At 42.1% G+C, this 17313-nt stretch overlaps 1 protein-coding gene across 4 annotated transcripts in view; it reads right to left on the bottom strand.

The window, feature by feature from the left end:
- The window catches only part of scn8aa (sodium channel, voltage gated, type VIII, alpha subunit a), a gene marked incomplete at its 5' end in the record, with an annotated part of 58073 nt that overhangs the window by 4642 nt on the left and 36118 nt on the right, over positions 1 to 17313 (bottom strand). For 3 of the 4 annotated variants that reach the window (XM_083768341.1, XM_083768342.1, XM_083768344.1), the window contains 5 exons: positions 5063 to 5185; positions 11126 to 11299; positions 14426 to 14580; positions 15278 to 15395; positions 16644 to 17093. In XM_083768341.1, the coding sequence (XP_083624467.1) occupies positions 5063 to 5185; positions 11126 to 11299; positions 14426 to 14580; positions 15278 to 15395; positions 16644 to 17093 (1020 nt within the window). The remainder of the gene's footprint in view (positions 1 to 5062; positions 5186 to 11125; positions 11300 to 14425; positions 14581 to 15277; positions 15396 to 16643; positions 17094 to 17313) is intronic. The other variant, XM_083768343.1, reaches the window with a different exon arrangement.

Below are 17313 nucleotides of genomic sequence, written 5' to 3'. Positions count from 1 at the left end.
ACAAAGGCTGTTTATAGAAGGGTTATAGCGCATCTAAATGACAGAGCGGTTTCACAAAGACCCCGACCTGTACTGTTTAATGCAATTTCTTTGTGCGAGTTATAAGTATTTTTTGTTGAATTACTCATGACAAAGTTGTAAAAGTCAACAGTATGTATGTCCATAAAATAAGCAAGCAGCACATGCAGACAATACACTAGTTCTTTCTTTCAATCATTTTATTATTATATTTTCACAATCTGATACAATACCGGCTAGCCTACTTTCTAATGTTTTGATAATTTGCGCGACAGATGTATGCAAATGACGGTATAGAGTTTGAAACTAGTGTATTTAAGAAGATGATCAGGTAATATAATTGTGAAAAATAATAATAAAATGATTGAAACAAAGAACTAGTGAATTGTTTGCTAGCGTGCTGCTTGTTTATGTTATGGATATACATACTGTACTACTTTGTCATGAATAATTCAACAAAAAAATACTTATAACTCGCACAGATAAATTGCATTAAACAGTGCTGCCGGGCGGGTCTTTGCGCAACCGCTCCGTCATTTAGATATATGCGGGGCTAGAACCCCTTAAAAATATATCACTTTAATACAGCACCTTTAACTCTGAAATTCTACAAATGTAATGGACCCGTACATTTGTAACCTTTCAGAGTTAAATGAACACTGTGTACTGAAGTGTGTTACTTAGATTAGGAGGTGGAAGAGCCGTATCAGTCCCATTCCAATTAGAGCAGCACTGATGTGACTCTGAGACACTCTTTGATCTAACGATGCATGCGCATAGGATGGCTTGAGGGATGCTCAAACACACGTTCACTCCTTCCTAGACGCATATGTACATGCATGCACACACACAAACACACACACACACACATACACACACAAACACACACACACACACACACACACACACACACACACACACACACACACACACACACACTCATGTAGGCACACCATTATCCTGTAAGGTACAGTATATATACGGCACAATTTACAATGTCATGAAGTCATTCAAATTTGAGTGTTTGCCATAGCAGAATGCAGTGTTCACTCAAGCCACCCCACTTCCCTCACAATCAAAATCCTCCCAGTCTTACAGCCCCTCATATAAACTAACCTAAATCAAACATTGAGCAGTCCATCCCAGCCCCCCCCCCCCTCCCATCAAACCTCCCATAAACTCAAAATAGCAACAGTAATAAGCTGAGCACATATTGGACGGCTCAATAAGGCTGACCAGCAGCTCTCAGGCATACAGCTGGGCATGCATGTCTTTTGCACACTCATTTGTGGAGCCATATTCCCTCCTCATTACAGACAGATGGACAGACAGGGTGGAGTGCTACAGCAGGGATTCTCTCAGCGTGTCAAAGGCGTTTCGCCAAAAATAAAGTATAACAAAAATAAAATACTGGTACATGTAAAATGCTTCTAATGAAGTAGAGTGATTACACTCCAAATGGGCACCACACTAGTAAACAGTATAGCCTAATTGATGCTCTATCACACGGCAGCATCGCACAAAGTGAATAGCATACCTACAAGCTCTCAACACGTCGCATTCACGATGTGCTGTGAGCTTGTAGGTCTGCTATTTTTGTGCCTGACGCCATCGTGCAACGAAGTATGAATGGGGCTTCTGGCTGAACCTCCCACTTCACTGTCAGAAAATCCTCTGCACTTGCTGAGAGAATGGCTGCTTGCTCTAGCTGAGGTAACTGAATTGAATTGCTCATAGTGTTTGAAAAAAATAATTGGGCCATGATTTGTAGAATGCATTCTCAGAAAGAGGGAAAATGGCTTCCAAAAGTGCATGTGCATCGGCAATTAGATCGTACATGCGTGTTACATGGCATTGTTGTGCAATCTCAGGAACTGCTCAAATCAATAAATTAATACATAGAGAATGTATGGATAGAGAGACATAAAGAGATACTGGCTGAAAATATATTTGCTTGTGTGTCTGGAAGAGTGAATCTTACGGTATGTTTATGGATTCAGTATCTGATACATATCTCAGGTATTAGTGTTATTGTAGCTCCAACTGTATGTACAGTATTGGTTTAGATAGGATAATGGAGCTCAGAATAGATATCCAAAGGCCATATAAATACTAATCTCTTGAATGGCAAAAAAAAATGTTTTAAAGAAAAAGCATTTCTCATGTAGGGTTTGGGTGCAAATAAAAACAAGCTAGTTTATAACAGGCACAAGGATGCTAGATATTGTGTATTTTTTTCTTTTTTCTTTTACAATGCATTATTCAAAATGTAGGAAAGAAGCAGCATAAGAGGAAGAGAGAGCAAAGAACATTGTCAGAGGGGTGCCTGATGACTCAGCCAATTAGTGCACAGACCATGTGCTGTGACAGCGAGGACCGGAGTTTGAATCCGACTCCCAGTCTTGTCTCGCATTGTCTCTCCTCTCTCTGCTCTTAGATTTACTGTCTCTCTAAACTCTCCTGTCTACTATAAGCAATCAAAATGCCACCAAAAAATAACATCGTCAGAACAGGCCGCGATCATTGCATGTTAAGCAGTGCAATGTGTTCAACTGAAGCTGCACAGCTCACCGGTAGAGTTGCATCGGCTTCTGCATTCCACTGTGCAAGACAACTCAACAGGGATGTAAAGGGTTCTCACCATTCTATCTCTCCAGAATCTCTTTCATGTGGTGTCATCTCTCCATTCAGGTAGTTCCCTATGCATTTATTTATTGCTTTGACCTCAAATTTCCACTTTCAGTTCACACAAAATGACAAATCATTCGAACATATAGTTGTAACATTGTAGTAAGAAATTAATACGGGAGAATTAAATGAATGCTTCTATCACTTGAATTACTGGGCCACCCTCATCTCTCATACCATATACACCCAATGAACACCGTCATTCATAGGGCCATTGGCAATTCACTATCACATTCTGTTAAAACAAATGTTCCATGATTTACCAACCCCAAAAATTACAGTGCGTGCGTCCGTCCGTCCGTCCGTGCATGCGGGCGTGCGTGCGTTTTTGCTTTTTAACTCTTAGATAAAAAGGAGTGAAATAAAGGGTGCATGCAAACCAAATCATCATTCATTCAAATATTACTAACTATAGAATGTTGGTGACACATTCATGAGAACATCCAGGGCTTAAAAAGCTGATGTCTGCTCAAATGCAACAGCATCACATTTTAGCTGCTGGATATCTACTATAGGATGAATACGATTTTGCTGTGAATGGATGATCAATTGACCCTCTGGGTAACAGGCGTTTGGCACCTGTCACCTGTTACATGCTGGTCTGTCATTTTTGGGACATGTATATAGGGAGACATTCTAACTGCCTATTAAAGACAGAAAGTGTTCTCCGAACACTGCAGTTGCTAGTCAACATATGGAACAATGCCTACCCAGACCCAATGCACTAAGACAGAGCTCCACTGTGCCCAATGTTGCCTCCCAGTTTCACTTGGAATAGAAGGCAACAGAAAGCTGTATGCTCCGTGTGGTGCCATGACATGAGAGCAATAATGGCTTGTTGTGTGAAATGGCAGACTAGAATATTTCCTAAGCTTCTGCCTTAAGGCTATGAAAGAAAATGGAAAAGATATTCTAAATGACATATCTGGACTGTGTTCAAATAGGGACAGATTCCAAAACAAGTACAACGCCACAGTACTTTTGTGTCAGATAAAATTGACATTGCCTGACTGGGCATAGCTCTAGCTAGAATGGGGCCGTTAGTGGATCATCCAGTGAACCAAAGTGCTGACTCTGGCAGAAGCTTAACAAATATTTTCATCCCAAACCCACAACAGCATACAGTACGTATGTGGATTCTGTCTCAGTCCCTGATGCAAATAGATCCTGGACAAAGCAGGACAGTGTGTGGGTGGTAACACTCCAGTGGTCCGGCCCAGCGGAACTGGGTCGAGATGGAGTGAGCAGTGGAGGAGGAGTACGAGGGGGGGGGGGGGGGGGGGTTGTACAATATGTTGCACATAAGGGTCTGAAGAGAGGAGGTGAGGGGGGACGGTCAGAGGTGACGGGAAGCTTAAACTAGAAGACAAAGCAACCAGTCCGAGGGGGGGGGGGGGAGAGAGAGAGAGAGACAGAGAGAGAGAGACAGAGAGAGAGAGAGAAAGGAGAGACAACAACCAGGTGCAACCTATCACTACCACCAGTCACAGAGAGGGCCAATCAGAGGTCTGCATATTAAAACTAGATGGTTAAAATGAAAGAAATCTCTGCAAACCACAGAATCTATAAAATGCAGATTCCTTCTAAAAGCTTTGGTGTGACTGGTGGGGGGGCAGAGGTATCGGCATGCTCCTGTTACTTGGTTCCTACTGGTTGTTCTCTGTGTGCCAAATGCATTGAGGGATTGAGGGATGCTGTGAGCTGAGGAGGGGAGTGGAGTTAGGGGGGGCATGTGGAGGTAAAGTGGGAGAGGGGGGGGAGGGGGTTCAATTTAAAAGCAGTGGTTGAGAATCAGGCCAAATGAGCAGCCAATTTTTGGTTCAAATGCTCATGTGAAATGGCATGTGTGACTTGGTTAGCATTGACCAATTTTGCATTTACCATACTTACATCCACGCAACAAATAAATCCAGAAGATGATGTAAGTTTGACTTTTAAGTGATCTGTTATGTGATGAGGCAGCTTTGTGAAATATCCTATATTTCGTGGTTTGATTTTGGTCATGAAACAAATCAATTCATACTTAGATGTTCGATTTCAATTGAAACATATCACATTTCTCAGGTTGTTGAGAGGAATTAGAACTGTTATTTTAACTCAAATCTCTCAGCTGCATCATGACTTGTTCTTTATTTCTAACAAAAGGAATGGAACAGGATTGTGCATAGATCGGTGACTTCTGAATTGTAGTTTTTTTCCCCACCTTTTTGTTTTATAAATCCCCCAATATATGATTTTGGAATTTCTGTTCTCTCAGATTGCTTCTTTTGTTCTTTTTCCTGGTTCAGTTCTAGCATGCTTTATAAACTGTTGAATGGGCATGCGGAAGGATCAGCTGCTTAGCTTTGGATCTTACCCTCATCCCTTCAAAACGCGACAAGGCCCTGAGGGGTCTCAAGGCCCTTAGTGTCCTGAGTGATTTAATGGGCCCTAGATCGGAGTAGCCCAGCGCATTAGCTACAAGGCTGACTATAGACACCTACACAAAAACAGAGAAGCAAAAGAGGTTCCAAACTGTTAGAAGTGAGAAAGTTCACTAGGGAGAGAGAGATGGCCCTGGCATTGGCGGAGAGTTGCTTAACATACACACATAAATCTATGCATGTATATACATGCATAACATTGAATTTATACATGTGTATACACTGAGAGAGAAGGTCAAATGTTTAGTATAGGTTTTATGTGCGTAGTGTTTTAGTAGCAATAGGCCAGAGGGATTGTTTGTCTGTTATTTTAGGGCAGCTGATGAGATGTGAAAAGTCCTTTGCACCTGCGAAGAAACGTGTGGTTTAGAGAGAGAAGGAAAGAGAGGAGAGAGACATAAGACTCAGAGGGTAAAATTGCCACAAAATGTCCTTCAAGATTTAGTACAGATACACGCAAAGGGACTGGGTGGTTTGCAGGGTGAAGAAGGTAAAGAAGAAGGGGAGGGAGAGGGGAAAGAGGTTATCCTGTAGAAGTTAATAAAAAACCCAACAGACTTGAGAGCCTTACCCTTGCCCCTCTAACACTGTCTCTCCATGTCGCTCTTGGGCTGAGGCATAAAATCCCATACAATTTAAGACAGACAAACTAATGGAACCTAAGAGAAAGAATACAGGTAAAAATGTACAAGTGTGTCATTGTCTTTTACACATAATTTAGAATCAAATAGGAAAGCCACAGTCACATGTACCACACAATACATACATAGGATGGATGTTAAGGGTAGATCAGCTATTGTTATTAGCACCGGACGAACTGCACTGGAAGGACAGAAATACACAGCGAGTACAGTAGAGTTACACACAGTACAGTCAATGGTTAACAATAACGCCACACAATAACACTACACAACCTCAAAGGAACAGGTACAAACCCCTTCCCACTTTCTTTCACCAAGGTGGTGGGCGGAAAGGACCTCCAAATATGGTCCAGGGACCCCAGAGGGCTTTGAGGGGGTACCGGGGGGGAAGGGGGGCAGCAAAATGAGGATCAGTTTAAACAGAAATAGCTGATATACAAGCTCACAACACGTAGCATTGCACTGTGAGATTGTAGATCTGCTATCTTTGTGTTGACAAATCCTTTATGCCCCTCACTGGCACAAAAAAAAGTTTCAACGATCAAATCAAGTCATTTCAGGATTGTTGAAAGCTGCATTTACCTGAATTGACCAACATCTCTAATGAAATGTCCAGGTGCAGAACAATTATTGAATAAAGCAATATGAATTCAGGGTAAATGGCATCAGCTCTTGTTGATGATGATCGCCTTGAGAAATCTAAATGTAGACTTTTCAAGATGGCCTATTAGTATAGGAGTGAGTAGGATCACAAGAATTACAAGTTTCAGATCAATTATATGAACTCACAATTTTGATGATAAGTGCAACATGACAGAAACCCGAATCTGATGCCCCTGGCCTAGACAGACCTTTCTTATTTTTTCTGCAACTTCTGTTTACTGACTGGAGACTGGCAGGGCAGAGGCAGGGGGAGCACCAGTTCCTTAAGAAGAAGGTAAATATCAACAGTGCACACATGTGAAAGCACCTCCAACTAGCCACCGACACCAACCGCTCAAAACTCACTGCAGGAAGTACACAACATCCAAGGCTTACCGGAGTCACGTGGGAGGATTCTAACAGGCAAAATCTTCATTTTGACTGATGCCATCTTCAACATTTACAATAACACAGCAGCTTTCACTTATTTAAGTGAATGAGCCAGCAGATCTGACCATAGCTAATGACAGCAGCAAAGGTGTTTCCTTTGAATTTGGGCTAATAACTGTTTACTGTAACTCTCAACGTTGTTGTTTTTGTCCAGGATGTTCTGGACATGACCTATATTCGGATTTTACTTTACTATATTTGGAAATCAATAAGAAGCTGTCATGAACAAATTGGCAGCAAGCTGGACTATACTTAACCTTCCAGGGAGAAAGTAAAATAAAGATTTTGCCTTTAAATAACTACAGTACAAGTAGTCTGGGGGGTCTGGGGTAGTTTTCACCTTTAGCCTGACCCTCCCCATAGGGGTGGCTGTGGTAGTGGTCTCAGTGTCTCAGCATCCGCCTCACAGAGCTCTGCAAGGCAAGGCCAGTGACATCTGGGGCTGTGATCCCAGGACGATGACGGCACAAACCAAACAGAAACTGAATGGAACTGAAAACCAAAAGGGAAAAGAAAAGAAAAAAACACACACAAAAAAAATAACAATGACAGAAATCTAGTGAAAATGAAAGATGGAGGATGGTTGCCATCAGCCTCACTCCACTCTCACATGGCTGTGGTGATCGACGCTCCAGTAAGCGAGTATAGAATTACTTAACCGTTTTCTTTATGTTGATATTTAATCAGATAACTAATAATATAGAGTAACTACAGTAATATAAACATATTACATGAATATTATTTTGATGGGTCAAAGCCTGATTCATTACTATAATAATAGCAAAAATTGCGTTCAACTTATTTCATTCGGTTTCATTACTATTGCTAGTACAGTAGTACACACTAATGCGTTTTTCTGCCAAATGTTAATAATTTATACGAAAAACATGTTTAATTCAACACTTTCTATTTAGTCTGTGTTTATAAAACACTAAGGAAGACCAATTGACCAATTCAGAACGGAGTGCCAGTTTCAATGTGCTCCAGAGAAGCATGCAGGAGTATGACCACTATAGAAAAATGACTGCATGGGTTCATGAAATCTCAACCCACCGTTTCCTTCACTATACTGCGTTATGCTTTCTACCAAACAATACTCCAGCTGCCCAGGCGGTGGCGTAACCGTCTGGGCACCCGACTGGTAATCCAGTCGCAGTGTGCCGCGGGTTCGACTCCCGAGCCCGACACGGCCTTTACTGCATGTCTTCCCCCATCTCTCTCCCGTTTCCTGTCAGCCTACTGTCTGTCCCTTCAAAAAACTAATAAAAGGCGTAAGCCGCAAAAAAATATCTTAAAAAAAAAAAAAAAAAACAATACTCCAGCTGACCAGCTCTAGGACATTGTAACAGTAACAGAGCTCAGCAGCAGTAAGAAACTTACACTACAAGGCGTGGCCATGTAGTGTTTCATAAACACAGGCTTCGTAGAAAAAAACATTGCTATGAATGGGATATCAGATAGAAACGAAACTAAGTAATGAACAACATAAGAATAAAGATGTCTAAAACAGAAATTCAAAAGAGCATGGGCATGTTCACAAGCAAAACAAACATGGCACATACAGTACACAACCACGCTGAGCGGGCAGAAAACACAGGCGGGTGTAATAATGATGGTGTCTGTCCCCCCCTTCTGAGCCCATGAACATGGTGTCACCCCACAGCACAACACAGCATCACACAACCCAGACTCATAGAGCAGAGCACAACGGCTTCTTTCAAAGGGGGGGGCGGGGGCGCTGGTTGTGGACCAAACTTACCGCCAGGCGCCTGTCCCTCCACCATCATCATTACTGTCTGAACATCTCAGCACAACATCACTACATTCCTGAGGTTACACTTTCAACAAAGGGCTGAAACCAGGGTTGGGGGGAGGAGGAGGGGGAATACTGTATTGACAGCTTGGGAAAACGCTGTCATACGACTCATACCACACTTGTCCCAAGTGTTTGGTTTCACAACACAGACTTACAGTACTGTGCCTTCAACGTGGGGTGGGGGGGGGGGGGGGGGTCAAGGGGTGAAAGGGATCGCATTCTTCTCAATTAAATTGGGTCATGGTCAAACAATCAATAATCTTAACCCTAACGCATGTCTATGCGTTAGGGTTAAACTAAACTCTCAAGACAGATTTTCCACTTTTTCAATGAAAATTTGTCAGCAGGATCGCTTGTTGAGGGTGGGTCTTTGTGCAACCCTATCAGTGTTGTTCAGGGCGGGTCTTTGTGCAACCCTATCAGTGTTCCTGAATGACGCTTTAGCTGTCCTAAAGCGTCATTTAGCTTCCTGCTCTCCTAGCAGGAAGGCCCTTGAGCAGGAACTTGGAAGCAAGCAAATTAGCATAAATGGGCACGGCCAACCATGATTCAGGGCTGGCATTGAATTGAGCTAGCCCCAGAGTTAAAATTTTAATAAAATAAAGAAAAATAAATATTGAATGGGTTCCTAGATTGGGGTTAAGTATACCGGCAAAACTGAAAACAGTTTAGCATTGACTCATTCTAGTTTTCAAAGGCATGTTGTAAATGTGAGAGAGATTAGATCTGGTCACAGTTACGAGCACATTATCCTTAACACATAAGAGCACGGTTATCATATTCAATGATTATAATAATAATGCAGTACACACCAGTCAAAGCATGAAATTCTTGCAATCTACATAAATGTATGAATGTTAATATCCATGCAGTGAGTATTTGCATTATCCATTCGGTGCAATGTGGTTAAGATTACTTTGCCATATTGATAAAGAGTCACTTTGGCAGGATCTCATAGTGTTATCAATACATAACCTTCTAGATCAGTGGGGGTCCATTCACAGGTATTGGCCGAGGTGTTGGATACTGCAGAGAGGTGGTAAATTCATGGGGAAGGCCAGAACACGGGGAAATCCTTCTTCTTTCCAATCCCCTGCTCATGAACTATTTTTTTTAAATTTTATCCCACGATTTTGCAACCCATTTTTTTCACCAAGTGTCAATTATCAAATGTAATCCTGGGCGCTACACTTCCTCTTGCAAACCTGGGGGGGGGGGGGGGGGGGGGGGGCAGCGGACTGACCTCATGCTTCCTTCTATGCATGTTGAGTCCAAGCTGCATCTTTTCACCTGACAGGGGAGAGTTTCCCCAGCCGTACATTTCAATAAATACATTTCATGTCCATATGCAGTATATGGTAATCTCTCTGAAAGTCACATCAAATGAAAGATAGTCTTGTTGATAGTTGATAATGATATACCAATGTAATGTTATCCCTTTTAGCAGTTTGAACCATATTATAGGTACGTTCATAACTGCTGAAATACAGATGGAATAATATCCCCCGCTCTGGCCTTCCAAACTTATTTGACACAAGGAGAAGAGCATTACAAAAAGGGAGAGAGGACAAAGGCACATATCAAACATTAGGTCAGAGACACAGCAAGAGGACATCTTTAGACATCAACACATCTTTGACACCATCCAGTCCCACTGGACTGAGTATGACTTGAATATGTGTGTAATAAATCAATAAACATAGTTAATGGTTATTGATTAGCTGATTCTAATTTGTGCTGGCATCCATGCCTGCCTGAGTAGCAGGTTTTCCAAATTGGAATCAACTGTCCTATGTAAACCATTAGGAACTGGTTCCTATTGGCACACAATATGAAAACAGACTACACAATTCCCTGCTTGTGGCACACCAGACGCTCCGTGTCCATATTCACAAAAAGAGAATTGTCCTTCATATTCAAGCACCTCAGACTGATAAGAAATCAAGTAGAAAGGGGTGGGGGGCAAGGTTTTCTTTGCTTGATGGGTCTGCAAAGGTGACATGGATATGTGCACAGAGCAAACAGACAGACTAGTGGTGGAGTCTTGTAGAATCCAGTTTATAAAAGAATTAAGCAAGGTCCAGCATTTTGTTGTTTGCTGTGCACAGTATGTCCTGTCACCTTTTGCAAGCCTTGAAGCAGTTTTTCTAATCTATGTAACCACTCAAGTCTAACCACATCCAATGGACAACATTAGGTTATGGATGTTCCATAGATCATGCAAATTGTTACACAAATAATAAATTTTTTATAATTGAATAAATGCTAAGAATAATTGACACAAAAGGTTTGTGTACGGTATTCATAGTATCGCAAATTGTATCAGGGTGTGGTTAAACAGAGCACGCCTAAACTACCCCACACACACACACACACACGCACACACACACACACACGCGCACGCACGCACACATACATACACTAGAGGACACAGGAGTAGGACTTACATCCACAATGAAGAAGTCGAGCCAGCACCAGGCGTTGGTGAAGTACTTGACAAAACCGTAGGCCACCCATTTCAGCAACATCTCCAGAATGAAGATGTAGGTGAACACACTGTCTGCATACTGCAGAATGACACGGATGGTCTTCCTCTGCTCAATGTACACATCCTCGAAGGCCTATGATGGGGAGACGGGAAGGAAGCTTATGTCAGCTTGGACAAGGAGAGAGAAAGAAATCCGACAAGGCTTGATGATTCATATTTCAGCTGATGAAAATGTATAGAGTGCTACAAGCTCAATCACAGCTGCTCACTAACCATGATTTATTGCATTATAAAACACCACCCCACCAGAATATTTCAAATATCTCCCCCACGTTAACGTGGCTACAGAATGTGCAGGTCCAGGTTCTTGTTTTAGAAGGATTTGACATGCTTGAGAACACAGCCCTCCTGGCACCAGAAATAGATCCCCCTTATGATAGATGGTACGGTCCATTAATCACAAGGTGCTGCACGGATTATACTGGCCCCCCCTGCCCAGAGCCATCTAATAGAAGAGTTACGATATTGAGGGGGCAGAAACCGAGCGCTCGAGCGCTGTTCATGCAGCCTGGAGAGGGACAAGCTGGAGTTTGAAATACATTGTTTTCAACGAGGGCGGCGCAAATAAGAGCAATTTTAGGCATGTGTGCAACATGCCAACTGTTTTAAAGTATTGTACAGTAACAACTAAACTTAAGTCTCTGTAATGTTTATGTTTTACGATTACTACAAAACAATCTAAAATAAAGGGATTTAAGATCATTAAAGCTGGGCTGTTGCCTGGGTCCAATGCATTTCTGCCTACTTACGGTACAGGACTTGTCCCTATTTGTTGTCCCCATTCTCAATAGACATCTACTGTATGTAGGAGAGCCGCCATTGGACTGGCCCCATGGAGTGAACAGAGTTTGCGTAACTCTGTCTTACTCTATGGCTCTGTCCCTGCCTGCCTGCTTGTGGTTGCTTAGAGCAGTGGTTCTCAAAGTGGGGTTCGGGGACCCCCAGGGGTCTTTGAGGGGATTCCAGGGGGTTCCCAGCAAAATGAAGGACAGTTTAACCATTTGAGCACTATTTAAAAAGATGGTGTTCAAATTAAATGGCATAATGCACAAAATAGGCTTTAGGGACCGTTCAGCCCAACTGACAACATTTCAGACCAGCTTCTGTCATTTTCTACAAAATTACAGACACATACAGTACAGTACATATGTATTAGGGGTGTGCTGAAATATCGATATTGCGATATATAGCGATACGTCCTCCTGCAATAAATAATCGATATCTATTATTAAAATATCGATATAGAATTTTTGTTATTATTATTATTTTTATAAAATAATGTTGTTCATAATGAAGTGATGAACAACATCATGAAAATGAGGAAATGACAGCTAAAATAAAGCAAATCCCACTCTCACATTCCACAGCAACCAGAAGTACTGAATTACTGGATGGTGATTTGTCCAAACAGCTTTGTGGGAATACAAAATGCAGAATGCATTTCCCCAGCAGTGGACAAGTCCACTGACACCAGTGATAATGGTCAGTTGGTGGTGTTTGTGAGGTATTATGATGATACCAGTGATAATGGTCAGTTGGTGGTGTTTGTGAGGCAGTAAGATGATACCAGTGATAATGGTCAGTTGGTAGTGTTTGTGAGGTATTATGATGAGGGTATGAGTCAAAGGGGGAGTTTATTGAGTATTAATTTAGTGTTTCAGTGGTGCAACCACTCCTATAGACAGCTATGTGTATGTCCCTCCCTGTGTCCGAGCACGAAAATAGCGTTTTTTCAGTTCCAAGTATTTTGTAGTTGCAGATATCGTGATATCATTGATGAAATTTCATACAATATATCGATATATCGCAATATATCGAATATCGTGATATCATCGTTATCGAGGGCCTAATATCGCGATATATATCGTATCTTGAGGTACCCATATCGTCCCACTCCTAATATGTATATGTGTTCCAAAATCTGACATAAGATTATCACTAGACACTATTCTAGACAATACAGTGAAGTGAGACAGGAAAGATGAGGTGGAGATGACAGGCGCGGGATTCTAATCCACAATGTAGCCATTACAATTACATTACATTACAATGGTTATTAAGAGATTTATCAATACTAATCATAAAAGTAGTAATAATGCATTCTGTATTTAACAGTAATCTAAATCTTTTACCACTGAAACTACCGGTATATGTTTCTAACAGAGCTGGTATAGACCAATGCCTCCTCTCCTCCACCATCTCTCCTTTTGAAGTCTCCCTACAGTATAATCTCTCTCATCTGCTATTTGTCTCATTAATGAAAGCACAAGAGAGCAGACTTCATTAAAATAAGTTTCTATACAGTATGGGAGGGGAATATTATTGCGAACGCAGTGAGCCACTTAGTATGACAGCAAGGGCTGAATGTCTGTGTGTCACGCTGTTACACCACCCGCCCGCCACCAGAGGGCGCAGCTAGACAGCAAGGGCTGACGCAGCTAGACAGCAAGGGCTGAATGTCTGTGTGTCCCGCTGTTACACCACCCGCCGCTGCTTAACAACGACACTGTCTGTAACTTGCTCGCTGTTACACCACCCGCCGCTGCTTAACAACGACACTGTCTGTAACTTGCTGTACTAGGCCCAACATAAAAATAATACTGTCACAACGACACTGTCTGTAACTAGGCTATGTGTACTAGTGTGTGCATATGGGCTAACGTTAGCTAAGCAGTCACAGTCCTGTTTACTGCTGCTCAACAACGACACACCAGAGGGCGCAGCTAGACAGCAAGGGCTGAATGTCTGTGTGTCCCGCTGTTACACCACCCGCCGCTGCTTAACAACGACACTGAATGTCTGTGTGTAGTACCACACACTTCTCACTAATTCGTAATTTATTCTAATTGTTATTGCAATTTACGATCTGCGTTCGCTTCCCGCGTTCTCGCGTCTTACTTGTATTAGTTTAGTATGTATTATGTATAGTACATATACTGTACACTGCTTATACACTGCTTATATGCATACTGCTACTGCTACTCTTGAGTCTTACTTTGACCTCTGATTTCTAAATTATTTTCTATATTTGTCTCTTGTACTCATTTCTATTTTTGCTGCTGAGGCTTGCTGTTGACTTTCCATTGGAGGATTAGGTACATGTCCTCACAGTGGAGCAACAGGACTTGGGTAAAAAGATTGGTGAAGTCACCTTTCAGCGTTTCAACCGAGCAGTAACGAAGGCCTTCTTAGTTCTTACCAGGGCACCGCTACTGAGAAGAATCATGAAGATGATGCATGTCTCAAACCAGTTGTGCTCCACGATCAGGTAGCTGGTCTTCCTCAGCCACCACCAGTACTTCCCCCAGCCGAATGTAATGGGAACGTCACAGCACTTGTACTTGGCCACGCAACCTGAAAACGCACAGAAAGACATTCAATGTGTTTCCATGATTAGGTACTGTACCGATTAGGTACTGTGAAAGCCAAAGCTACTCAAATTTAACTGGCACATCTTTGTCTGTGAATATATATTTTCTTTTAAGAGTAAATACGTTTTTACTTCTTCCTACTCCTTTTTGAACTTCAGGTGCAAGATCAATGATCACATTGTTGTCATTATAATTTTCTTATTTCATTCAAAAAATAAATATACATGCATTGTGGTTATATATATATATATTTTTTTTAATTATTATCTTATTTTACTGTTTTACCTGAAGGTTTCAAAATAAATATAATCAAATCAAAATCAAAAACTCATGAACGGGACTCGAACACGCAACACGCTGTCAGGCCAGAGCCTATATGAGGCATGCGCCTGGACCGCTAGGCCACCGGGCACCCCTTTGTCTGTGATTATTGTGTTACTGGGAGATGTACAGTATACCATAGAAACAAGAATGACAACTATGGACATATCCTATATTGTGTATTCCTAATGTACTGCATCTTAATACAAAATACCAGTAATTCCCATAGCATGTACTGTACTCTGTACCACAAATACAGTATAAATTGCCCTTCACCCGGCAACCGTATACGACTTCCTGCTGGGCCCTTGGGGAATACAGTATAGTGATATGGAGTGTGATAGGATCAGTGGTCTCACCATCTGTCCAACAGGCTTCTGGGTCCAAGTACTCCTCCACCGTCTCCACAACCACCTCTTCAGCAACATCTGGCTTGATGTCTATGGTGCTGCCCTCTGACGAGCTGGTTTCATCCAGCTGGAGAGACACATATATGCACAACACATACGGCACATTATGTGAGCGTGTATACGTATAGTGTGTGTGTGTGTGATAACGGAGATAAAATTAATGTACTTTGATTGACATTGATTATTTGTACAGCCACTGGATGAAAAAATATATATACTTCTACTATAGTATACTTCTACTATAGTATGACTAGGAATACAGAATAGATTATTCTCTCAAAGGCTTACCCCAATTATCTTGAATATAGTTAGCTGAAGCTCAGGTTTCAATGTCTAATCTGTCTGAAAAACCACACCAGAATTTGATCTACAAGCTTTTACGATATTGACATGAAAGCTGTAACAATCCCTCATCATAGCACATCCTCCACAGACCGTCTGCTCTGAGAGTCTTAAATGCATTTAGTAAAACACACTGGTCAGCGGATATGAGTATGGAATGGAATGGAAACAAGCTGCTCTGAGAGAGTCTTAAATGCATTTAGTAAAAGACACTGGTCAGCGGATACGAGTATGGAATGGACTGGAAACAAGCCACAAGGCTTTCTTGGATTCATCCTTTTAGCAGACTGTGCATTGTATTTCACTTCCTAATGCTTGTCTATGCAAACTGTTAATAAAGTATACAATAAATCAATCAATACCAGTAAGACGCCTGAGGGCGAGAAGCGACCTCGCCCTAAAGGGCGCACTGGCCACATATGGAGCATGTCTTGAGTGTACTGTGTTTGATGATGTCAGATCAACATATGGAATGTCAGAACAGGTCAGCTCCATATATGGAGATCTAAGGGAGATCTAAGGTTTTCACCTGCTGCTGGGCGTGGCTAACCTGACTCTGGAAAACTGACGGGAAATGCACGATTCCATAGTTAACTGCGACCTTTGGTCGCAAACATCGTCTATTGAATAATGGGTGAGGGTTCATTTTTGTGCCACAACCATGGTATTACTGGTCAGGGACAAGCAACACCGGACTTGGACGGTAATACAACAACAACAACAACAACACATGGACTTAATCCTGTATTAATGCCTATGCATTTGCAACGATACCTCGATTTAGGCTACATAAAAAATTCAAAGAGCTAGGCTGTGCTAATGTCCTGTAAAAAACTAGGGTTTGTTTCATCCCAGTGCATATAAAGCACATTATATTTTTCTATTTCCTTCCATTCATTATCTATTGTGCAATCCAACACAGTGTTCATTTAAACTATATAAAGCAACAATGGGCCCAATTCCACCCCTTCACACTGACCTCTTTACTCATTTCGCACTCCGACTCGCTGCTGAAGTCTTCTGTGTTGAGGTTCTCAAAGTCGGACTCCCCCACGGCTATGGGCACGCACACAGTCAGATTGGGGTTGTGGATGAAGGACATGTGGTCTTCATCGATCATGTAGCGACCCGCGCTGCTGCCAATGCCAGTGCCGTTCTTGATATAGTCCAGGTCTCTGTTGATGTCCAGGCCAGAGTGATTGGGGATGCACATGAGCTTCTTGTCGTACATGTCGTCCAGGGGCTTCTGCTCGTCCCCTGGCTTCTTACCCACAGTGGCCATGGTAGCCTTGAACCAAGCAATGCCCTTCTTGATGCGCATGACCGATATCTGAAGGTTGTTGGGCTCGCCATCATCATCTGTTGCTGCCAGGTTGTCAGCACTGAATGAGCTCAGCAGCAAGGCAAGGAATAGGTTCAACACCTTTTAGGGGGAAGATGGCACAAAAAGCAGAGAAAACAAATAAGTGCAGCCTGACGAAACCACGATCTGTGATTGTTTGTCACATGGAATCCTTTTTCTGCCCATAGCTTTTGTCCCCACACAACTGCTTAAAGGATTCAGTTTTCCCACTTTGTCCATTATAAATAGTTCCCTCACCACTCGTTCAGTACCACTCATTTCAAGTCCAATCTGAAACTTT

The sequence above is a fragment of the Protomyctophum parallelum genome, assembly GCF_964188405.1.
Source record: "Protomyctophum parallelum genome assembly, chromosome: 7".
Taxonomy (NCBI): domain Eukaryota; kingdom Metazoa; phylum Chordata; class Actinopteri; order Myctophiformes; family Myctophidae; genus Protomyctophum; species Protomyctophum parallelum.
The sequence above is the reverse complement of the archived record's forward strand: the minus strand, read 5'-3'. Positions and strand labels throughout refer to the sequence as shown.